The sequence below is a fragment of the Asterias rubens genome, chromosome 6 (genome assembly GCF_902459465.1).
Source record: "Asterias rubens chromosome 6, eAstRub1.3, whole genome shotgun sequence".
Taxonomy (NCBI): domain Eukaryota; kingdom Metazoa; phylum Echinodermata; class Asteroidea; order Forcipulatida; family Asteriidae; genus Asterias; species Asterias rubens.
In genome coordinates this window covers 1-26,099 of record NC_047067.1, presented here as the reverse complement: position 1 = coordinate 26,099, position 26,099 = coordinate 1, and the positions used below count along the sequence as shown (strand labels likewise).

At 40.7% G+C, this 26,099-nt stretch overlaps 1 protein-coding gene across 1 annotated transcript; it reads left to right on the top strand.

Annotated features, from left to right (window-relative positions):
• Nucleotides 1-15,626: 15,626 nt before the first annotated feature.
• Nucleotides 15,627-25,207, top strand: LOC117291606 (roundabout homolog 2-like). The gene is made up of 8 exons (XM_033773422.1): nucleotides 15,627-15,928; nucleotides 16,950-17,044; nucleotides 19,929-20,070; nucleotides 20,325-20,479; nucleotides 21,063-21,202; nucleotides 22,161-22,329; nucleotides 22,547-22,858; nucleotides 24,578-25,207. Exons 1-8 carry the CDS (start codon nucleotides 15,906-15,908, stop codon nucleotides 24,688-24,690), a joined length of 1,149 nt encoding a protein of 382 aa, XP_033629313.1. The 5' UTR covers nucleotides 15,627-15,905; the 3' UTR covers nucleotides 24,691-25,207.
• The last annotated feature ends 892 nt before the right edge of the window (nucleotides 25,208-26,099 follow it).

The window sequence follows — 26,099 nt, the reverse complement described above, 5'->3', positions numbered from 1 at the left end:
CGCGCAGTCTGTTCCGTGACCGTAGTTCTGTATGTAGGCATCCTATCCCATACCGATCAGGTACCCAGACGTAGTGTACGGGGCCAGACTACACATTTTCCAACATCGCGCATCGATTGACGTCACGAACAGCGTCCTCTCGGGTCGGGCTTTCTTTAATTTGTAAATAAAACGAAAACTGTTCTTTTAGAACCATAGTTGACTGTTTATTCATATTCAACTCATCAAAACACATTATTTTAGTGACAAAAGCTTTATTTTGACAAAATACCACTTCCAGGTGACTCTAAAATAATTGCGTATTTTAGGTAAGCCCCATTTCTTTGCTTATGGTAATTATAGGACAATGAATGTCTTCAGGGCCCTAAAGTCTCTGAGCAAACACTTTGCTAAATGCAAAACAGCCTTGCTTATAGCAGAAAATTGTTTCCGGCCAAAATTGGCAATTGTTTATGTGTTGTGTCCTGCTGCACTCATTTGTTTTTGCTAAGCGAATAAATTGACTAAGCGGTATTTTCTGTTTTCAGCTTAGTGAAACTGATCCATGGAACTTCTGTTTTCAGAATTGTATTGCTGGTATTTAAAAAAAAAAATGTGGCTGTTTATCTCCCTTTTCCAGATATTGTAAAAATATTTGTACTGGCTTTCTTTGATATTTAACATTCATATTGTAAATACATTTATTTTATTTATTTCTTCTTTACCCTAGGGAAACCTCTCAGTGAAACACTGTTTTTCAGAGGTGCCCAGCAACTACATACACATTAAAATTAAAAAATTGTTTTAATATAAAAATATGTATATAAAAATATTAATTAATATTAAAAATAGAAAAACAGCCAAATTTAAATAAAAACTATGGATAATTATACCACAACACTCAACAGCACAATTTTTTTTACAACAAGCAAAATACAATATTATAGACAATGATTAAAATTCTGGTCCAGCCAGGAAAAACACCACAAGCCCCATTATATTAAAAAATCAAACTTTTGTATTGAACTTTAAAATTTGCTACAGTGCATGGCAAGGGATTTTTCAGTGTAAGGGGGAGTTGGTTGAATGAGTTGACCCCACGAGCAGAACATTTACGTTTACCTGAGTTGGTTTTAAGTAGTGGGGGAACTAAATTACCTTGTGAGCCAGATCTGGTGCTGTATGAGTGGGCAGTGGCGGCATATTAAAAACATTACAAAGTTGAGGAGGCAGTGTAGAAGTAAGACTTTTATATACTAAAATGTTTAAGCGAAAATTTCTCCTGGCACTTAAAGACTCCCAGCCAAGAGTAGATAAAATAGTGTGTGTGGAAGTTCTCCGGGGGAGGAAAAGTATAGCTTTACCAGCACTGTTTTGGATTGTATCAAGTTTTGAAATAAAAACTTTGGCCGAGTTGCCCCAAACAGCATCACAATAATCAAAGTGAGGGAGAATCAGAGTTTTGTACAACAGGTTTAAAGTATGTTGGGGAAGGACACTTCTTATCTTCCGGAGAACCCCCACGTTTATTAACAGTCTTAGTAATTTTCTCAATGTGCACACTCCAAGATAAAGATTTATCTAGCCAGACACCTAAGTACTTAAAATGATCAACATTGTCAATGTTATTGGAACCGATCTTCACATGTAATTTTCTTCAGTATGGCGAAGTTTAGCTTGAGTACCAAATAACATACTTTTAGTCTGCAGCCATTTGGAAACCTCTATCATATCTGCGTTGAGGGCTCTGTTATTATTAAAGACCAATAGATTTAGCACGAGTAAAAATAGCTGTGTCATCAGCATGAAAAAAAAACATTTTAGAGTCTATCAGAAGAATATTGGCAAAATCCTTAATATACAATGTAAAAAGAAGTGTCCCAAGCGCAAAACCCTGAGGCACACCAGAAGTTACTACAGTAGAGGGGGGGGGGGGGGAATAGTTTTCACCAATTTGTGTCACCTGTTTGCGACCATTAAGATAAGATGAAAACCAGTCGAGCTCCAGACCCTGCACTCCAATATTTTTTAGCTTGTTGAGAAGATGTTCATTGTGAACAGTGTCAAACGCTTTCTTTAGATCCAGAAAGACTGCTCCCGTGAGGTACCCCGAGTTTTTCAGGAGGTAATCAGAAACATTAAGAAGACAAGTTTGTGTGGAGTGCATAGGTCTAAAGCCAGACTGGTTCTCTGTTAGAATTTTGTTTTGCTCCATGAAGCCTAACAACTGTTTATGGACGAGTTTCTCAAAAGTTTCATGCAGGTTGGAATAACAGAAATAGGCCGATAGTTATTGATGTTTGTTATCGCCTTCTTTAAAAATAGGTGATATAGGACTAAGTTTCCAGGCAGATGGCACAGAGCCAGTGGAGAGGCTCAAGTTCATGATGTGAGTAAGCGGTGCCGCAAGTTGTCTGTACCCCACCTTCAACAGCCTGGGGCCAAAACCATCAAGACCAGTAGACTTGGTGGCATCAAGGCCACCTAGCAAAATGCTTACCTCACATGGCACCACACCCACAAAATGAAACGGCTCCTCCACTAGCTCTGTGTCCTGGGTACATAAGCTGACGAAGTCAACTGAACTCTGCTGAATCAGGGTATCAGTTAATTTCCTGCAGATCTATACATGTATAGATTAACGATTTTAAAGTTTTGGTGATGTATTTTGAAAGTTTTAATGTATTTTTTTTATAACGAATCCAACCTTATGCGGTTGCCAATAAAATGAACCTTACCTTACCTTTCTGCAGCTCTCTGCATCAGTTAAATTACTGACACATTTTCCGATATCTAAATAAAACTTACTTCTGGCCTTATTGTCCCTTGAGCTGAGCTGCTCAAAGCACAAAGAGTATCTAGCCAGTAGCTACAAACAAAATATTACAAGAGAGTAAATGTTTACCACAAAAAAAGACATTTTACATGAACAATCTGCAACTGGTAATCTGGAAAAAACACTGACTTTTGGTAATTAAAAGTAGCTTAATGCAATTGGGCAACAGCAGTTATCATCATCATCATTATAGCCGTCATCCCGAGGTAGGTCCCGGAGATGACTTTCCAACTATGAGTGTTTATGGGTCTCTGTTCCTTGCTTGGTGTCCTGCTGCTGCCACAGATGGTATGTCAGCCTCTTCACATGCATAAGTGTTTGATATCTTCCAGCCATCGTTTTCCCGGTCTACATTTGGGTCTGCTACCTGCAATGTGACCTTCTAGGATAAGTTGGGGGTATCGGCTGCTACCCATTCTGTTCACGTGCCCCAAATACTTGAGTTGTAGGAAGATCTTTGAAGTAGCGAAATAGTTTACGTACTGTTGTGTTGCAAAGTCTGTCCCTTTTAGCCATCTCGAAAACCCGTTATCTCTGTTCATCCGCTTTCTTTATAGTGTCCATGTTTCGGGGCTGTAGATGGCTAGTGGTAGAGCCAAGAATAATATGTAAAGATTAAGCTCGGTTGAACTCTTGATGTCTTTCGTGGCCATTTTAGAGTTCAGCTTTTGCATGGTTTCCACGGCTAATCCAACTCTGTACGCTTCAAGTAATTTTCACTGTTGGAGATTTCTGAAATCACAGATGAAGTTTTCAACTTGAGAGGTTGCCTTTAATAATCAGAGACATAATTGTCCGGTCCCAATCAATACAGGCTACTGAACAAAACAAAACAAAACCGAACAACAACAAAACAATATGCTTACTGGAATATGATAATTACCAACCAAGGCACATGGACTGTTAAGTGTGACCGGTGTCCTAAGTGTGTGTGTTGACCGTCTGCTTAAAACAGCTCTATGAAATTGGGCCATGGCTACCTTGCTTACAAAGCCTTTGAAGTATTGGAATACGAAACAAAATGGCCATACCATCGCGTAAGTTTACTCAATCGTCGATAGTGCTGGCGAGATACCTGTTCAATGACAGATCTTGACAGTGTACAATGTTCACAAGGTGTAGATATGTTTAACCGTTCATAATATACAAACGTGGGACTTTTTGGACGCTAGGTGGCAGCAGACTTACCAGGTTATTCCATTGTTCCCGGTAATGTGCGCATGCTCATAATTACGTAAACAATGGACATTTACCTGGTAAGTCTGCTGCCACTAAGCGTATTAACGTCTCCCGTTACTACCTGCCCACCCCAAATAACCTGTTTGCACTCAAATGGCACTTGACTCACCTCACTCTAACATCAAAGAACAATTGCTGTCACGGAGTGACGTTTTTTTAAAAGAATTACTTTAGTTTCCTCAGTTTGCTGGCAGTTGTATAATTACATGAAGAAACAGGGTTCTAAATAGTTATGGCCAAAGCACCGCATTGACTTGGCATTTTATTTTCATTGTGTTGAAGAAATTTAGGTGTGTCTCGTTGCATTTTCAGGTTTCCGAGGAGAGGACTCTGTCAACCTCGATGATCGAGTTATTGAGAACTCTTGTTTTTGCTTAAGGGTTATTGAGAGCCCTAAAGTATACAGTTTATCTAGGCATATAATTTGTGAGTTTTGCAAAAACAGTTTTATTTGGCGTCTGAAACACACCGAAATTTATTCGAAGACACCCTCCCCCCCCCCCCCCCCCCACAGTAGAAACCAGGATCGGTAAATCGACCTGTAAGTAGCTATTTTACAATGTTATTTATTTCAAGAAGATTTTTAGAATAAGTTTTCGTTTTGCTGTATTTAAATGTTGAACCACTGTCAATAGAACTGTGATTTACTTTGATTCAATTGTACGAGAAAGTCTTGGAAAGAAAGCTTGTATTATAGTACACACAGTAACTTGGGCGCTGTACTCCTTTTTACGAATTTTGACATGTTCTGTCGTACCTAGCGCCCCAGCCAATACCTGGCAGGTTTCGGTGAAGTGCAACATTTTCACAAAAAAATCATACATATCACACAAAAAAATGCCCCAAAATGACGTAAATACCAAAAGAATTACCTTCAAAACTGCCAACTGGCCTCTCAAGAAATTTGTTCCGGCTAAAAAATGATGATTTTTGAGACATTCTCGGTTTCCGTTGACCATGTCCGAATACTGGTCTTTGACAATTGCCAATAGTGTCCAGTGTCTTTAAAGAAGACTCAGAAGACGTGATGAGAGTGATGTTAAGATAAAAACCGAAAGAGAGAGAGACACACACGCACACACACACACACACACACACACACACAGACTTTTAATAACTGGCAACCATTGTTGAAAGCCATTAATATATCTGTATATTTTCTTGACCATATCAACTCATTTCACCCCACCATAAAGTTCACTACCGAACAATCTCTCACCAGTGTGAACTTTCTAGATGTGACAATAACCAAGTCTCCTAATGGCCTTGTCACAGATGTTTACAGTAAACCCACCGACACCCACCAGTACCTTCTCTCCAATAGCTGTCACCCTAGTCACTGTAAGAAGGCAATTGCTTACAGTCAGGCCTTACGTATCAGGCGTATCTGTTCCACAGATACCCTGTACAAGAGGCGCTCATCAGAGCTAAGGAAACACCTTGTATCTAGGGGACACAGCGAACGTAGGGTCCAACTTGCTATCAACAGGGCTCTCAACGTACCTCGTCATACTCTGTTGACTAACACGGGAGCTAAAAAAGCTTCTACCAATAGAGTTGCTTTGGTCACCACCTTCCACCCCAAACTACCCAAACTTCCCTCAATTCTCAATAATAACATGCCTATACTTCACTCCTCCAGCAGGTTACACTCAGCAATCACTGAGGTTCCCATGGTTGCATTCCGCCGCCCTAAGAACCTTGGTGACATACTAGTCAGGGCCAAACTTCCCCCAGGTACAGTCCAAACACAACCCCCGACAGATATACTGGGCTGTCACAAATGTACCCGTTCCAAATGCAAAACGTGTCTGCACATTAAGCCCTCACTTAAGGTGAAGAGTCATACCACTGGCTCTTCATACAACATCAAGACCGACTCTGAATGCAGCACGTCTAATGTAGTCTATGTCATATCATGTAAGAGATGTGGGCTACAATATGTGGGAGAGACTAAGACCAAACTTAGTCTTCGCTTTGCGAATCATGTCTCTTCCATAAAGACTATGAAACCGTACCCAGTCTCTATCCACTTCAACAGCCCCAATCATAGTGTCATTGATGTTGAACTTCTGGTGATTGAAGCTTGCAATGGTGATGACACACACCGCAAGAATAGAGAATCACACTGGATTCACCAACTCAAGACAGTCAAACCCTTTGGACTTAACATAAACACTGGTGTTAAATAACTTCTCATTACCCTCCACTTCACTTCTGCCTAAGAACTTATATGTTGTATATATTCTGTACATAAAGTATAAATTAACCTAGTTTAAAGTTGTTTTTATAAATTCATCACTGTAACTATCTGATGTAAGTACCCCCCCCCCTTTTTTTCCACAGGTCCCTCATACCTATTTTTAAAATCATCATACCTTTGATCTTGCTATTCTTATTAATTGACCATTGTTAGTTGCATCATGATGCAACTTGCTCTCTAATCCTACCCTTTCATGTCTCCCTGCATTGTTGTCGAACAATACTTTTACCACTTTTATGGTCCAGTAACCCTTCCTTTCATTCTAAACACTCTTTGTCCTCGCCACTCCACTCCTATTGGTTCATAGCCACCAATATTGTTTCTGAAATAGGAACTTTGATTGGCTGTTATTTTCCCGCTTCTTTCTGGATCCTTTCCTTAATCCCTTTCCCCCTCTCTTTTTCTATAAATGGATATGTATTTGTTTGTACTTGTTTTATACCTCTGAAGAAGGTCCGGATTGGATCGAAAGCTAAGGCCATCTACCCTATTCATTATATTATTGTATATTTTCTTGTACCTATTTTTAAAATCATCATACCTTTGATCTTGCTATTCTTATTAATTGACCATTGATACATTTAACTATCTCCTCCCACATGACCCCCGTACAGCAAGGTTCTACCTTCTACCTAAGATACACAAGCCTAATAACCCGGGGAGACCTATTGTATCTGGGAATGGTAGCCCCACAGAGCGCATTTCTGAGTTTGTTGATAGCTTCCTCAAACCCTTAGTCTGCCGTATTCCTTCCTTCATCAAGGATACCAAAGACTTTCTCCACAAACTAGATGAGGTCAAGCACCAAATACCTGACTCTGCTATTTTGGTTACTTTTGATGTTTCATCACTGTATACTAACATACCCCATCATGAAGGCATGAGTGCATGTGTCTCTGCCCTCAATGCTAGTAATCAGTCCCGCCCCTCAGTGAGTCATATTAAGGAACTCATGAGCCACATTCTAATGAAGAATAATTTCACATTTTCTGACAGGCATTTTCTACAGGTACAGGGTACTGCCATGGGTACCAAAATGGCACCCTCATATGCTAACCTATTCATGTCTCAGTTGGAGGACAGACTCCTGTCCTCCGCCCCCAACCGACCACTAGTTTGGTGGAGATTTATTGATGATATTTTCTCCATCTGGTGTGGTGACCAAGACAGCTTGGATGAGTTTATTGCCCATATCAACTCATTTCACCCCACCATAAAGTTCACTACCGAACAATCTCTCACCAGTGTGAACTTTCTAGATGTGACAATAACCAAGTCTCCTAATGGCCTTGTCACAGATGTTTACAGTAAACCCACCGACACCCACCAGTACCTTCTCTCCAATAGCTGTCACCCTAGTCACTGTAAGAAGGCAATTGCTTACAGTCAGGCCTTACGTATCAGGCGTATCTGTTCCACAGATACCCTGTACAAGAGGCGCTCATCAGAGCTAAGGAAACACCTTGTATCTAGGGGACACAGCGAACGTAGGGTCCAACTTGCTATCAACAGGGCTCTCAACGTACCTCGTCATACTCTGTTGACTAACACGGGAGCTAAAAAACCTCCTACCAATAGAGTTGCTTTGGTCACCACCTTCCACCCCAAACTACCCAAACTTCCCTCAATTCTCAATAATAACATGCCTATACTTCACTCCTCCAGCAGGTTACACTCAGCAATCACTGAGGTTCCCATGGTTGCATTCCGCCGCCCTAAGAACCTTGGTGACATACTAGTCAGGGCCAAACTTCCCCCAGGTACAGTCCAAACACAACCCCCGACAGATATACTGGGCTGTCACAAATGTACCCGTTCCAAATGCAAAACGTGTCTGCACATTAAGCCCTCACTTAAGGTGAAGAGTCATACCACTGGCTCTTCATACAACATCAAGACCGACTCTGAATGCAGCACGTCTAATGTAGTCTATGTCATATCATGTAAGAGATGTGGGCTACAATATGTGGGAGAGACTAAGACCAAACTTAGTCTTCGCTTTGCGAATCATGTCTCTTCCATAAAGACTAAGAAACCGTACCCAGTCTCTATCCACTTCAACAGCCCCAATCATAGTGTCATTGATGTTGAACTTCTGGTGATTGAAGCTTGCAATGGTGATGACACACACCGCAAGAATAGAGAGTCACACTGGATTCACCAACTCAAGACAGTCAAACCCTTTGGACTTAACATAAACACTGGTGTTAAATAACTTCTCATTACCCTCCACTTCACTTCTGCCTAAGAACTCATATGTTGTATATATTCTGTACATAAAATATAAATTAACCTAGTTTAAAGTTGTTTTTATAAATTCATCACTGTAACTATCTGATGTAAGTAACCCCCCCCCCCTTTTTTTTCCACAGGTCCCTCATACCTATTTTTAAAATCATCATACCTTTGATCTTGCTATTCTTATTAATTGACCATTGTTAGTTGCATCATGATGCAACTTGCTCTCTAATCCTACCCTTTCATGTCTCCCTCCATTGTTGTCGAACAATACATTTACCACTTTTATGGTCCAGTAACCCTTCCTTTCATTCTAAACATCCTTTGTCCTCGCCACTTCACTCCTATTGGTTCATAGCCCCCAATATTGTTTCTGAAATAGGAACTTTGATTGGCTGTTATTTTCCCGCTTCTTTCTGGATCCTTTCCTTAATCCCTTTCCCCCTCTCTTTTTCTATAAATGGATATGTATTTGTTTGTACTTGTCTTATGCCTCTGAAGAAGGTCCGGATTGGATCGAAAGCTAAGGCCATCTACCCTATTCATTATGTATATTTTCTTGTAAATATAAATTTGTTTCTTTTGCCGTTCAATTCTCTGTTTGTACCCATTCAACAAAGCTCATGGCCGCCGAGGTCAGGGGAAGACTCGGGACATGACAATTGCACTAACCCAAATGAACATTGTCCATCGAATGATACGTGTTTTTAATTGGCTGAATGCTACCCTTTGCAAATGATGAAATCTGTAGCTGATTACTGATCTGTGGCAATAGAAACGAATGTCACCACGAAAATAGGGACTGCGTTTTTACGCAAGTTAATTAGTTTAATATTGTATAAAACTTCATACTTAAAGGATAGCTGATAATGTTTTGGTCATATTGAAAGAAAAAAGTAGTGTGAATTTGTTGATATTTTATGACCCTTGAGTCAATCATTTAATTAGACAAACTTATCAGAGGGGCCCTCCCCTCTCTGACCTTCCCCACCTGTCCCATCTCCTTGTTTATGCAACTGTTGATTGATTGATTGATTGATTGATTGAATTTATTCGGATAAAAATACAGCAAGAACATACCCAAAATACAAACATGTACTTAACAACAGGAGAAAAGACAAAAAAACAAGATATAAATACTGCAGAAGATTATCCAAGGATAGCCCAAAAAAGCCAATAACTTAGACTTATTTCCATTGGGGTCCTTACAAAAAACAGACGAACCTAGTCAAGGGCAAAAAGATGATTCAAGGAAAAACAAAGCAAGAGAAGACAAGAAAAATAAATAGAATAGGAAAAACAAATATTTTAAATTAAAAATTAAGTTAAATTAAATTAAATCGATAAATAATAGAACAAATTGAAACCAAAAAGGAACCCAAGCTATGCTTCCTTAGAGGTGGCTTTTGTGGCAAGGTGGCATTTGACTAGTTTTTTAAATTGTTGCAGACTAGTAGACATTTTAATATTAGCAGGTAAATTGTTCCATTCTCTTATGGCGGTAGCAAAAAAAGTATTGTTAATTGAGCTGAATGAGATTGGGACTATAACATTCAGATCACTGGTCCTAGTGTTGTGCTGGTGAAAATCAGAGACCTTAATAAAGTTGTCACGAAGATAATCAGGAGTGGCATTACAAGTTATTCTATACACATGATTTAATTTTAGTTGAGAGACTCTGTCTTTAACATTTAGGAAGCCCGCTATGTCAAGTTCTTTTTGACCTATGTGGGCCCTGGAGTCTTTGGCTAGAATAAATCTAACCATTTTATTTTGCATAATTTGAAGTTTGTTTTTGAGATGGACTGGGAGTGCAGAAAACCAAGAAGAGCATGAGTAGTCAAAGTAACACTGGATTAATGCTGAACAAAGTGTTTTACGAGATTTAGTGTTAAGAAAATAAGCCTGTCTGTAAAGGAATTTTAACCTATCACCAGTTTTCTTGATAATGGAGTTGGCAATTAATTCCCCTGATAGCTGCTGATCAAATGAGACCCCCAGGTATTTTACAGACGTAGCTGATTCAATTTGTTTACCTTCACACAAGACTTTAAAGTTATAGGCCTTCTTAATTTTGTTTTTTGAACCAAAAAGGATAGACACGGTTTTGCCTAAATGTAAAGACAATTTGTTGTCAATGAGCCACTTTCTACACGAATCTAGTTCAGCACTAAGTATCTCAGCAACAGCAGCAGGATCTTTGTCAGAAACAAGTAGGGCACTGTCATCAGCATAAAGGAGTAGTTTACACTTAACACAGCTGGGCATGTCATTTATGTAACACAAAAACAACAATGGTCCCAGTATACTCCCTTGCGGAACGCCACATGTCACGGCCAGAGGTTTCGATTGGACTTTGTTGACATTGACAACCTGCTGTCTGTTGCTAAGATAAGAATTAAACCAGTCTATGGAACAAATGCCCATGGCTTTAAGTTTTTTACACAAAATAACATGATCAACAGTATCAAACGCTTTTTGAAGATCAAGCAAAACCATTCCTGTGTAATTACCCTGAGACATTTGAACACGGATGTGATCAGTTAAATGTATAAGACAGGTGTCAGTAGAAAATGTGCCTCTAAACCCCGATTGAAAATTGTACAAAATGTTGTTTTTCACAAGATAATCTTCAACCTGAACATAAACCGCCTTTTCAAGCACTTTGGAAACTACACAGAGAATGCTAATAGGTCTGTAGTTGCTAACTTCTGTTTTACTGTCCCTTTTAAACAATGGCTGAACCCTGGCATATTTAAAATCGTCGGGAACAGCCCCGGAAAGGATGGAGAGGTTTATAATGTGAGTGATGATTTTTTTTAGTTCAATGGCCCCGTCCCTCAGGAATCTGGCAGGGATGTTGTCGAGACCAGTGCTTTTGTTGATGTTGAGGGTCTTCAGCTCATTAAAAACAAAATCTTCTTGAATAGGAGATAATGTGAAGCTATCGGAGGTAACTCCTTTTTCAGTGTAATGGTTTTTGAAGATCACAGAGTCAGTGTCAAAACTGTTAGTGCCATTGGGAAGTTTGGTTGCCAATTTGGAAGCGACAGTAGTAAAAAAACTGTTAAAATGGTCAGCAATCTCAGAAGAATTAAAGCAAAGATCACCATCAATATTGAGGACAACTTTGGATTGAGCCCTGGGTGTATAGCTGTAACCAAGTGATTTCAGCTGTTGCCACAGCTTTTTAGGGTTATTTTTGTTTTCGTGAATTTTAGTGTTAAACAATTCTGCTTTAGCACGCCTAATATCCCTGTGCACCTTATTTCTGATTTTACAAAAATTACGGTACAGTTGTACGTCAGCAGTATTTTTCTTAAATTTGTACAAAAGACTGTCTCGTTGTCTAATACTATCCAAGATCTCAGCATTCATCCAAGGCTCAGTTCTACCCTTAAGACGAATTTCTTTAATAGGAGCAATACGATCTAAAATATTAACAAACAGACACTTAAACTTAATCCAAGCTAAATTGGCATCATTACAATTAAATACCTCTGACCAATCTGTGCCAGCCAAGTCAGTCAGAAGCTTTGAGGGATTGTAGTTACGTAAAGATCTAATTTTGACAGTATTGTGACAATTTACTTGGCCTCGATGTACCTTTCGGGTACAGTAAATGATGAGATGATCACTCAGGCCAATATTCACAGTTCCAAATTGTCTGATCTTGTCAGTATTGTTACAAATGATATGATCTAAAATGGTAGATGAGGAACTAGTTACCCGAGTAGGGGTGTCAATTAGTTGTTTGCAATTGAACAAGTTTAAAACAGTTCTCAACTTTCTAAAAAGACTAGAGTTCTTATTCAGAAAATCAACATTAAGATCCCCTAAAAGCATTAATTCACAGTCAGAGCGAATATGTGATAAAGTAGTCTCCAACTTTTCAAAGAAGGCGAGATCACCAGGTGGACGATAACAGATTCCAGTTATTATTGGTTTGGTTTTGGGAAGCAGAAGTTCAAACCAGGTGCATTCCAGTTGAGTGTTGTAAAGATCAGGTCTTCGATTGAAAGCTAAATCGTTCCTAATGAAGACACATACCCCACTACCGTTTCTGGATCTGTCTTGTCGTATAATGGAGTAGTCTTTGATCTGGATCTCTCCGTCTGGAACAGAACTATCAAGCCAGGACTCTGAAATACCGATAACAGCGGCTTTAGATTCAGCAGCTAGACGTCTCAGTTCTGAGATTTTGGGTATCAAAGATCTGATGTTGATATGGAGAAAGTGAAGACCTTTTTGTTGAAAGCAGTCAAAATTAAACTGTTCCGTTGGCGTGGTAGGAAGGGATTCGGACTCGGAGGGAAAGTGGTTGGACTCACTTTCCTCATTGTAGACAGCATGGTTGTCCGGCATGTCGGGCAAACATAACTTAGGGAGTTCATTAAAAGTGCATTTGTTACAGATGTAATTGAATGTTGTATTTGATGCAACAAGCTTGTCATAGTCGGAAGTGGACAGGATACCAGTACATCTGCTGTGGACCCAGTTCTCACACGAATCACAGCTGATTGCTCGACTTCTGCTGGTTACACCAATCTCACAATGCACACATGGATGTTTTCTCACAAATTGAAATCAAATTGAAATCAAGATATGTTTGTAAATCGGGTTCAGGAGTAAAGGAAACAAAGTATTACAGCCGGTATTACAGGGAAATCTGCCCCCTGAGATTATGTCCACAGTAATCATAGGGAAATAACATGGGCTGGAGGAGGTTAATCACAAAGAGTGCGCTTTCGGAAGTAGTTTGTAAACATCAATAGAGGGACCGTCTCCTGCATGTCACTAGTAATGGGCCCAGTTTTATAGAACTTTTAAGCAGAAAATACTGCACAGACCTTTTTGCAAATACTGGGGCGCGCGCGTAAAGCGTGGAATTAGGTGCATTGTGGTCTAGCTGGTGATCAAATTTGATCCATATCTATCCTACAATGCACCTCGTTCAACAGTCTGCGCTTGCGCAATGGTATTTGCGAAAAGGTCTATAACAACCTAGCCTTTAGTCAAGGCGCACGCGGCACACCGGATAGCACGCACAGCCCCAAAAACGTAACGCACGAAAAAAGACTATCACCGCGAGCGGCGAAGCCGCGAAGCGCCTTTACCAAGTCGTTTTGGGGGCCTTATGTTTTTCTTTACATTTTTGCCAACGATTTTGGTGGGAGAAAATATAACGAATTTGCATCGAACGTTCTTGTGACGCCATATGCAAGTAATTGTAGCCTTTATATGGCCAGCAACTCACCACGCTAATGCATTATGCATTACATTTTCTCCCACCAAAATCGTTGTCAAATGTAAAGAAAAACACAAGGCCCCCAAAACGAGTTGGTAAAGGCGCTTCGCGGCTTCGCCGCCTGCGGTGATAGTCTTTTTTTCGTGCGTTACATTTTTGGGGTTGTGCGTGCCATCCGGTGTGCTGCTTGCGCCTTGACTAAAGGCTAATAACAACCCTGCTCAGCAACATTAAGCAGGATACACATTGTACACGTGATACTGTGTTGTGGCTGGTAAACTTGTTCGGCTTTTTTGTTTTGCTTAGCATATTTTGTATACTGTATGAAATAGGGCCCTGATTATATTTGAAAAACAGACAGTGGGCCTACTGAGCCACATAACCGGTCTTTTTGCTTCGAAGTGATCAATTTACTCGTTTATCAAGCCCTGGCACCCGCGGATGGCTGACACTGAGATATACGTTTACCAGCCTGACGGCCAATATCCGTCAGTTTATTGTTCAGTGTCACGTCTATGACCGCCAGATGATCTTTCGTTCACTCAGCTGGGTTGAGAAGAGATGAATGAATGTATTATTTACAAACAATACTCCCCAAAATTCACACTCCCCGCAACTCTGGAGGCCAATGATCGACTACTTAAATATTTTTTCAAAGGCACTGGACACTAGTATAATTACTAAAAAATAATGTCAGCATACAAAAAAGGAAACGTCACATGGAGAGCTGTTTATTATAGTTTAACATTGTGAGAAACGGCTCCCTCTTAGGTAACAGTTATTTAGAGAAAAAGGTTAAACTTCCCGCTCAAAAATATTAAAAGACTCTAGGACTGAAGTTTTAGGGCATCTAAAAGCACACAATTTGTGTAACAAGTCTGTTTTTATTCACACTATTGTCTTGCAAGTTCGATGACAATTTGAGTCAAAAATTGTTCACAATAATTTGTTATTTTATGCATAATGTTGTGATACTCCAAGCGGGAATTGTCTGTTACATTTACCAAACATGTCTAGTGCCTATAAACTCTAATTTATAAATCACATGTGACTTTCTTATGCTGCTCTATTGTGTGAGCCCATTTGATTTCTGTCAGATTGATTGTGATGTGTGTTATGCGTTTGTAAAAAATATATTGTCACTCTCCCTTTAAAAGTTTCCTTGCTGCAGACGGGTAGTGACAAACCGTGACTGACTGCGAAAGATTCTAGCTATAAGACATACTGCAGACAGGTGCATAAAGCAAGATCAATGCTGAATATTAAAGGGAATGTATTTAGATTTAGTCATCAGTGACTCATAAAAATTAATGGCAATACAATTAGTTGAGTACAGAAGCTTTCGAATGCGTAAAGCATTCTGAGAAACATTTCACTTCGAAATTATGTGGCTGTTGAAAAACTATTACTATATCAATGATGCCCCGAAATTGAATGGGAGAAGCATTAGCGCAGGAACGTTTCCGAGCTCATGTATTCCTTAGGGAATAACTTTTCTGCGTTGCGTTGCGGACTTTTGGCGATATATGAAAAACGCGCACACCTTTGGAAAATTGTTGCACTTCTACATATATATATATAGTTAAAACGATCGACGGTTCCAAAAACATGCACAAACCAAAGCTGTATTTTGCCTTTAAGCACGCTGGGAATAGCCCAAGTTTAGTTGTTAGCCCTCATATAACATAGAATATGAATTGCTGAAACTGTGTATAGGATGTGAACTCGTTATGGAAGGGATTTGGATATGACGCATTGTCCAGGGGTCGCCACTCCACCATAACAAACCTTCCATATTTCTCTACTAAAAAAAGGGACTTGGTTAAAAAAAGAAATAGCTCCTTCTGAGAGATGAAATTAGTTTCAATCATCCAAGTCGCATTCCTGAGTGTTACACGATTTAATTCTTGCTGTCACCGGGGCTTTGGTGTGAAGAGTGAAACTGTCAAATTCTCCCAAGTTACATCAGCAATTTGTTTGGGCGTGTTTTCCTCGTAGGACAGTCTGAGCTTTTTATAGCCGTGAAGTAAGCCCTTCGTTTTGTGTACACTGACATTGACAGTCACAACGGGCGAGGTTCGTAGTTTGGATTATTTACCCACATGACCGGCCTGTCAAAGACTGGGTAAGTTTTTTGGGCAATAATTCTGCTTTAAAATTCCGACCAGCTATCTATTGGAGCAAGTTCTGTTAGTTTGCATGATACAGAAAAAGAACTACCTAAACTTTTCACCCCTCTTTTCGCAATGTATTTCCACCGATATGCAAAAGACAATTTCGTGTTGTTTTTACAGATGAGACAAAATGCTGAAAAGTTAGTCATAAACTTACCCTTTCCATCTGCGAAGGTTTACCCCCGCAGGTCGGTTTCTTTAGATTTGTGCTCAGAAATCTAATAAAGGGTGTAGGATGACTGGAACTTAATGAAAGGGACGGGAGTTGACCACGCCTTAAAATACACACTTTGGTTCAGTTTTTAGAGTTGAAGAACTATGTTTTGACAAAACTCTTCAATCTAGCAACTCATGTGTCAGAATTGACCTGTACTGCAGGTCCTGAGGGTCCCATAGGAGGGTCCTGACCCACGGGCATGCTGACATTACAAGAAAACTGGTTAAAATTGGGATTTAAGTTTGACTCATTTCTGGGTCATTTGGAAGCAGATTTCAGGTCCTACTGATTTAGAAATGTGTACATTAGCCCCACCGGTACCCGAATCTGAGTCAACTCTGAGTTGTGAGTTAGGGAGTTTTTCTTGAGTTTTTCTTAACATTCCGTTGTTACGGATTCGAATAAGCAGGGTGACATTACATGCCCTCCTATGAAATTGATTCACAATAGGAACAACCAACAACTTCCTTCTTGCAATTATAATCAGATACTAAAAACGAAAAAGGAAAAGGATGCTGGTGTAATTCAGTCGCTGTTTTCATACTATCTCTATATTTACTGAAAAAACTTAACTCAAAGAGTATCTAATGGTTAACTGTGCATGGTGATATTATCAACACTAATTTACCCATTGGATATTTCCGATTGGTAGCCTGCAAAAACAGATTTGTGATAGATAGCTTTGTGAAATACTTTTGTGTGAAGAAAACTGTTGAAATGATTGTGTTCTTCCCATTCCCATGATAACAAAATAGATCTAAAATGCAGGACACATCACATTTCCTGCTAGTGTTGGTTACACTGCTGCTGTTTGACTGGAGCTTAGCACAATCTCATCAACGGTCCACATGTGAGTTGAATTAATGAGCAGTACACTGTGGTATTTTTAGTTCAATGCATATCAAAGGTAGTCCTAACTTAGAACTAGTCCTAGGCAATGCTAAGAGATAGGACTAGTCCTATGTTATGACCAGTAACTCATCCTAACTTAGGACTGGTCCTATCTCTTAGCATTGCCTAGGACTAGTCCTAAGTTAGGACTATCTTTGTGAAATCCACCCCTGGACACTTTAATTGGTAATATTGTCAAAGACCAGTCTTCGATTAACATCTATTGTATAGACGATGTGACTTGTGACATCACATCTTACAAAAGAACCACATAGCCTGGACTTCCTGCAGGCACGATTTGTACACACAGCTCAATGGAAGAAAACATCAAATCTTACATTTTATGGGGACTACAATGTCTAATTCTTATCAACTTTTGGTACGATGAAAGGGGGCACATCTCAAAACTTGTCCAGCATTTACTTTAAAGCCATTGGACACTTTCGGTAAATAGTATTGTCCAAAGGCCCATACTTCGTGTATCACAACTGATATAAAAAATAACAAACCTGTGAAAATTTAGACTCAATCGGTCATCGGAGTCGGCAGAAAATAACGGGGAAACCCCACCCTTGTTTCCGCACGTTTCGCCATCCCAGGACATGTGTTTGAAATAAATCCGTACTTCTCGACAATGACAATTTATAATTGTTTTAATGTTTTCTCGAAAAGTAAAGCATTTCATGGAATAATATTTCAAGAGAAGTCTTTCACCATTACCTTCTGTAAACCCTGTTAGTTATTTGTAAATCTGTGAATTTTTTTTTCTTTCTGCGCCGAAAGTGTATAATGGCTTCTAACTCTTGGTTTTATGTGGAAGTTATGACACAAATTGTAACTTTTCCCATAGGGCCAGTGTAGAATCTTGCCTGCCAGTATACTCAAAAAATGTATAAGGTCACAATTATTGTAAACAAAGTTCACATGGTCTATACCAGTCTTCTCAATTGATGTGTCTCAACATCTGCACAAAACAACAAGTGTGAAAAATTGTACTCATTGGCCGTCGAAGTTGCGAGATAATAATGAAAAAAGACACCCTTTTCCCATGAAGTTTTGTGCTTTCAAATGCTTGATTTCGGAACCTCAAAATATAATTCTGAGGTCTCGAAATCGAATTCTGCTGCTGCTGTTGATGCTGCTGTTGTTACTGCTGCTGTTGCTTATGCTGCTACTGCTGCCGCTGCTGTTGCTGCTGCTGCTGCTGCTGTTGTTGCTGCTGCTACTGCTTATTCTGCTGCTGCTGATGATGATGATGCTTATGCTGCTGCGGTGGATGTTGCTGTTGCTGCTGCTGCTGCTTCTGCTTCTGCTGCTGCTTCTGCTTCTGCTGCTGCTGCTGCCGCTGCTGTTGCTGCTGCTGCTGTTGTTGCTGCTTCTGCTGCTTCTGAGTCTATGGCTGGCGTGGAACCTTGATGATCATGCTGAGGTCTCGAAATCGAATTCTGCTGCTGCTGTTGATGCTGCTGTTGTTACTGCTGCTGTTGCTTATGCTGCTACTGTTGTTGCTGTTGCTGCTGCTTCTGCTGTTGCTGTTGCTGCTGCTACTGCTTATTCTGCTGCTGCTGATGATGATGATGCTTATGCTGCTGCGGTGGATGTTGCTGTTGCTGCTGCTGCTGCCGCTGCTGTTGCTGCTGCTGCTGTTGATGCTGCTTCTGCTGCTTCTGAGTCTATGGCTGGCGGGGAACCTTGATGATCATGTCTGCTGTTATGTTCTACGTGACTGTGATCCACTGAATGATCTGCTGTTGCTGCTGCTGGTGATGCTGCTGCTGCTGATGTTGTTGCTGCTGCTGCTGCTGCTGCGGTTGTTGTTGCTGTTCCTGATGTTGCTGCTGCTGCTGCTTCTGCTGCTGATGATGATGCTGATGATGATGGTGATGGTGATGCTGATGCTGTTGCTGCTGCTGTTGCTGCTGCTGCTGCTTGCTGCTGCTGCTGCTGGTTGCTGCTGCTGCTGCTGCTGCTGATGATGATGAGGATGATGCTGATGTTGCTGCTGCGGTTGCTGCTGCGGTTGCGGTTGCTGCTGCTGCTGCTGCTGCTGCTGCTGCTGCAGCTGCTGGTGTTGCTGATGATGATGATGATGCTTATGATGTTGATGCTGCTGCTGCTGCTGCTTCTGCTGCTGCTGATGATTGTAATGATATTGTTGCTGTTGCGGTTACTTCTGCTGTTGCTGCTGCTGTTGCTGTTACTGCTGCTGCTGCTTCTGCTTCTGCTGCTGCTGCTGGTGTTGCTGCTGCTGCTGCTGCTGCTGATGAGGATGATGCTTCTGCTGCTGCTGCTGCTGCTGCTGCTTCTGCTGCTGCTTCTGCTGCTGCTGATGATTGTAATGATATTGTTGCTGTTGCGGTTACTTCTGCTGTTGCTGCTGCTGTTGCTGTTACTGCTGCTGCTGCTTCTGCTTCTGCTGCTGCTGCTGGTGTTGATGATGATGATGATGATGCTTATGATGTTGATGCTGCTGCTGCTGCTGCTTCTGCTGCTGCTTCTGCTGCTGCTTCTGCTGCTGATGATGATTGTAATGATATTGTTGCTGTTGCGGTTACTTCTGCTGTTGCTGCTGCTGTTGCTGTTACAGCTGCTGCTGCTTCTGCTTCTGCTGCAAAGGATGATGATGATGATGATGATGATGATGATGATGCTGATGCTGTTGCCACTGCTGGTAATAATGCACGATGCGGTTGTTGTTGCTGCCCATGATAATGATGCCGTTACTGTTGCTATACTGATATGAATAAACAAGCTTGAAAATACAAACATTTTGTAAGAGGGACATGCCAATTATTTTGTAAATTCCCTGCTCATTTTTAAATTTGCTGTCTTTTTTATTGCAGATATCCACATAACTCCTCCATCGGGTATCCAAAGCATTCAGGGTCTTCATCAGAAACTTCGCTGCGATGCAAGCTACCTCGGTGATCCAGTGGATTTCAAGTGGTTGTACAATGACCAAATTATACCAGATACAAATCCCAGGTAGGCTTACGCAGTCAAAAAATTACATGACATTACTCCCAAGTTGTCTGAAGTGTACAAAGTCTCCGAAAAGATGTATAGGGACAAGGAAAGGACGACGGAGTGTCGAAAACAGGGGACGTATACACATTTTTGTGAATGGGTGCTAAACTTAAATTTAAAAAAAGTGTCTAGTAATAATGAAATATCTTTAGAGTGTTTAAGCCAAGGTTAACTTTCATGTCTGTGTATTTGCACTTCTCGTTTCAATTTAGGTACAACATAGATTACGACACAAACCCTATGGACACCGCTACATTTTCCATTCTGACTATAACGGCGACGAGGCCGTCCGATAGCGGGCGCTACAGCTGTCGTATGAAGCCCCCTGGAAGGGGCGTGGCAACCACGTCGGTCACAATACTTGAACGTATGTGTTACTCCTCTCCTTTTTATTTAACTGGCCTTCTTTTACCACAAAATGAAATTAATGATTCCATCATTAATGTCAAAAGAAGACTTTGAGTTAGAAGATCTGCCTTTTACCTATACTTACATAAAGACACGGATATTTATTCAGCAGAGGCATGGAAGACAATCGTGATTCTAGGACATAAATCGACTTATTTATAATAAGCAATCGAGCAAGTAAACAAGCAAGCAAGTAAGCTAGCAAGCACTGGTTTAAGTTGGTCCCATTAATACCAATAACTCATAGTACATTTAATGGAATCTTTAAATGTGATGCAAATTTAATATAGACCCATTGTCAGAAAGTAGCGTATAATAATATCAAGATGAGGTTAAACCAATGGGATGACATTGGCACATACCAATTGCCATTTTTTTATTTATGTTTTCAGCAATAATTGTTGATCAGCACTTGCCATGGGGTTTAGGGTGACCTTCTCCAATTACCTTTCACAAACACCCCTCCCCACTTACTACGGCATACAACTCAGATCGCAATGTACCTCCTAGTAATAATGATAAAACCATGTGTCTTTTGACAGGTGCCCAACTTATCACCAGCCACGACCAGGTCATTCTCCAAGGCGAGAACACGACACTGTCCTGCAAGACCGTGCCGGACCTTACCAACTTTGGCTCGAAAATTTATTGGCACAAACAAAACCAGTTTATCGGCTTACGGGTAAGTTTTATCAGAGAAAAGCTCAGCATAAAATTCCTTCCTTGATAATAACATGATTACCAACCAAATTTCCTTTTGTTGCATATTATTATTTGTTGCTGGTTTATCAGCTGATGTTTGCTCATCCTTAAATCATGTAGAAATTTGGTTGGTAATCCTAATTTTATGTAGGCAGAAATTTCATGCTAAGCGAATTTTTGTGCTTAGCAGCCCTATGAAATTGGACCCAGATGTCATCTTGATTGGCGATGCTGTTTTTTTGTTTGTTTTGCATTATTGACCAGTAGAGGGCGCAACATCAACTGTTTGGAGGCTGTAGCGAAGGAATTGGGCAGGTCTATTTTCTGGATCGTTGAGCCAGATGTTTGTGTGATACTCACTTGCAATAATAATATTGCGATATCGGCGAGTAACGTCACTCAGTAAAGTTCAGATGCCGATCGTTGTTTTCATGTGTTATTGTTATTATCAAGTTGCCCCTGTTTAATGTATTGTCATGCACGTCCCCATTCCCACGACATTCCAATCCCCCCCCCCCCCGTCGCTGTCAGGTGGACAAAGTGTTGAAAAGAGTATTAAGAAACCCAAGCTGTTGGAGTTTGTACAACATATTACCATAATCCGAGTACAACAAGACGATGATTGACACGCTAGGGGTAGAAGTGTTAATGGTTAGAACATGAGGAGTAGGGAAAGTTGGGGCTGGGTATAGGTTGGGATTAAGGCTTTGGTTAGGGTTAGGTTTAGATGCTAAGGGTTATGGTTAGGGTTAACATTAGGACAGTACACTAGGGTTGTCGATGTAACCGTCCAGTCACTATGAATTGCATGACATGCTAGCACCTGCACACAGAAGTAAAACGGGGGAATATTTTCAAGAGCTGTTTGATATCATTATTTTGTTCCCCTTTTTTGTTGTTGCTCAATCATACATTACTTTTAATCATATTATCGGAAGGGAATGATAGATTTAAACGGAGACGATATCCCAGACGTCAATATTTCTCCCAATGGCAATCTGACGCTAATGAACTCCAACACCGTGTTAGCTGGGACCTACAAGTGCAGAGTCAGATACAGAATCTACGGCAGAACCACCTTTGTCTCAAATGACATCAATGTTTATGGTGAGTAGTTTCCTAATTATGCATATTGTCGAGAAAGGGAAAAGAAAGAGAACCGGCCTTTTTTTACAACCGCCCCCCTTTGGCATTAATTTTTGTATCGTCTTGGGCGAGACGTATGTCAACTTTGCGGGTTTTTTATGTGTTAATATTACCGATTTTGTACCGATTTCTCCAAGAACATCAGCAACTTTGCGAAATTATTTCATGTTGTTTTCAGCTAACGTGACAGTTCAGACTGACCCTTACGTCTGGTACAACTCCAACGCCCAGTTCCCTCTGGAGCTTCGTTGCTTTGTCCGAGGCTACCCATACGCAGATGTGTCTTGGAGATACAGAGGCTTATTGATTCGGGGAAGTGACGTTGGCAACAACGTCACGCTGACGACAAAACCCCTAGACCACGTGACGATGATATCAACGCTCACGATCCGAGAGCCGGGCTTTAAGTCGTTCAATATGACCCGCTTTACGTGTGCGGGTGTGAATAAATACGGGATGGATAGACAAACTACTGCTGTAGTTAACACAGGTAAAGATCCCAATGTACACTGCATACCCCTTGATCCCCTCATCTTCACCTGAACCAACCATTCCGTTGAAAATAGTGTATGTATTATTCGATGGTCATTAATCACGGATGTTGCACGAACTGATTCTCATTGCCGGTTTGGCGGTGTCAACTTTCCGCCATGTTTAGTTTTCCGAATGACTAAATACGGTAACATTACGTCATGCGACGCCTGTGCACAGCAAGCGAAATTATAGTCAATTGTTAGTGCCGTACTGGGTCCCGGAAAACTGAACTCGGCGGAAGACCGAAACCGCCACACCTGTGTCGCATGTAAGTATGTCCTCTATGCAATACTATCCGGAGGACATTATTGCATATGCAATAGTGTTCGCCGGACGGCTTTGCATATGCAATCGTGTCCTCCCGGACGCTGCTGCATAATGCAATTGTGTCCGCCTGGACACATTTGCACATGTAGTTGTGTCCGCCCCCGAGAAAAACAGTCCTTGCAGTAAATTAAACGCCCTTGGTCGACGGAACACGTTCGCCATTATAAGCTATAAAGTGCATTTCATGAATGACATGGGAAATGTTCGGCCGTTGGGTATTCTGCATAATACGTAGGTTCAGTGCATGCACGCTCGCCAAAGATACTATAAAAGGTGCGCTCGCTTACACGCGCACAATGTACAGTCATGTACATGTCCACTTGACGGTTTTTGCATAGCCCCGGACACGGTTGCATATGCAAAATTGTCCGGAGCGGACAGTATTGCATGTCTGACACACAATATTGCATCTGACACCGGTCTCCTACGGAAATCCACCCCTGTAGAATGTATGTCCCATGTGGGAAATAAACACGGACTGAAAAAAAGGTGCTATCAGCAGAAGTTTGCATACAGTTCGACATGGGACAGAATCTCATGGAGACAGACTCTACTACCAATATAACCGGTAGGAGTCACTAAATATCGGTTGAGCACACTTGCGTGCGGGTTCTTGCAATGAAGATTTTGAACTGCTAGAGATTTCGGTTGGATCAGATTTTCGCAGGCATTTTGATGATTAAATTCCCTAAAATTATCCTCGTTTGCGATTTCCTTCCACATTTCGGCCATCACTTGGTTCCCTTGTTAAAATATTATTTTATTTGCTCCCAATCTGTTAACTGTTCGTAGTTTCCTGTTTGTCTTTTTCCCTCCAAAGGTTTAAATAAAGAGAGCTGCTAATTTACGATGATATCGTTGTGCCAATGCTCGTCTATAAATAGGGGATTTTACCATCGATCCACCAGATTCACGATCGTGGTGCATATGAATAAAAAGCTGCACAGTGCCCCCTCATGTCGATTTCTCACCTATTCCCAAACCCCTACCCCACCTTTTTCAAAAAAACTGACTGCGACACACACAAGCGGGACCTCATGCCATTTTCCTTACCGCAGTCATCTGTACTCATCCACCATCCCCTCCCGTTGTTACTAGTCAAAATGTTGTTCTTCCTTATAGTATTTCTTTTTGCCTAAGGCATCGACTTGCGATCGCTGACATGCCATGTACGTTAGTTAATACGTACGCTATTAGAAAGAGAGCTGTCTTTATTCACGTATGGGAAACACGCTTCAGAAGTTTTACACATATACAGTTTGAATCGTATTGAAACAGCACTTTGAAACGTAAATTATTTCAAAGAAGTTAAAACCTATTATTTCAATCGTTCCCCCCCCCCCTGCAGATCAAGTGTTTGACCCTTTCTCCAGTGGCGGTCCTTCACTTTCAACACCTGCTCTCGCTTTGGTGACGGCTTCATGTCTGCTGGTAGTCATACAATCAGTCGTCCAAAACTAAATTATAAATTAAATGTATTATTTCGTTGATTGCTGCTTCTGTGTCTTTTTGTACTTTTTTTACCACCACTTTGAAAATAGTTTAAGTCATGCAAAATTTGAAGGGTATAAACAATGTCAAAACCGCCCGATTGATCTTATGAGAGTGCAACATTATAATAGATCATTCAGTAAGCATAGATATTTTAATGTCCATTTCACTGCCACTGTACAATTTCATCAACAGTTGAAATCAGCGACCAAAAACGCTCGAGCGTGTATCTGGAACCAGTTTCACAGAGCAACAAAGTTTTACCGTCTAAAATAGTGTTACCGACCAAACTGCCAAGTTAGTACATTTTGTTACTGTCACCCACCAAACTGCTTGTATTTTCTCAAAAAGCAAAACCTTTGTTTTAAATCGTTTTAAATTGTTACAAAAATGCATACCGGAAATTATTATTTTAATAAGCTTTGTTTATTGCTCATTTTAAATAATTTTTTTTTAAATATTGAGGTTCTGTCCGCCATAATGAAAATCTTTGTTCACCTCCACAAAATGGTTAATTGTGTATTCATCAGATTGTATTCCCGGGGCAACTAACATTGTAGATTACCGCTCATTCATACTATTACAACACTCCAATATTTGTATGTAAGTCAGTGTATTTGCAATAATAATTATTGTTATAAAAAATTCGGAGCATCTGAAAACAGCAATCGGAGGTTGGGAGGCCACAAGTACCCCTGCTCCCTCAACTCCTACTTTTACAAAAGGCGTGTGAAATGATTTTATATGAACTCCAACAAATAATCTAGAACTGCACAAAAGTGCAGAAGGTGTTCCTGATTTCGAATAGCTAAGGATTGTATTTTTACAGCCTGTTTGCAAGTATGACCATGTATCAACAACAGCAACGGAGCCTCTTTCTGCATGACATACCAATGCTTTGCTGGCTCATTACAACTCATCGTGTTGTTAGAGACCACTGTAAGGCTGCCGAATCTATTGTTTCAATTTATGTTTTTAACATTGTATTCAGATTATTGTATTAAAAAAGAATAGTAAGGTAGAGAACAAAACAAATTATTGTCTATTCTATTTTATTCTAGGGTTAGGGTTAGGGTTAGGGTTAGGGTTAGGGTTAGGGTTAGGGTTAGGGTTAGGGTTAGGGTTAGGGTTAGGGTTAGGGTTAGGGTTAGGGTTAGGGTTAGGGTTAGGGTTAGGGTTAGGGTTAGGGTTAGGGTTAGGGTAGGGTTAGGGTTAGGGTTAGGGTTAGGGTTAGGGTTAGGGTTAGGGTTAGGGTTAGGGTTAGGGTTAGGGTAGGGTTAGGGTTAGGGTTAGGGTTAGGGTTAGGGTTAGGGTTAGGGTTAGGGTTAGGGTTAGGGTTAGGGTTAGGGTTAGGGTTAGGGTTAGGGTTAGGTTTAGGG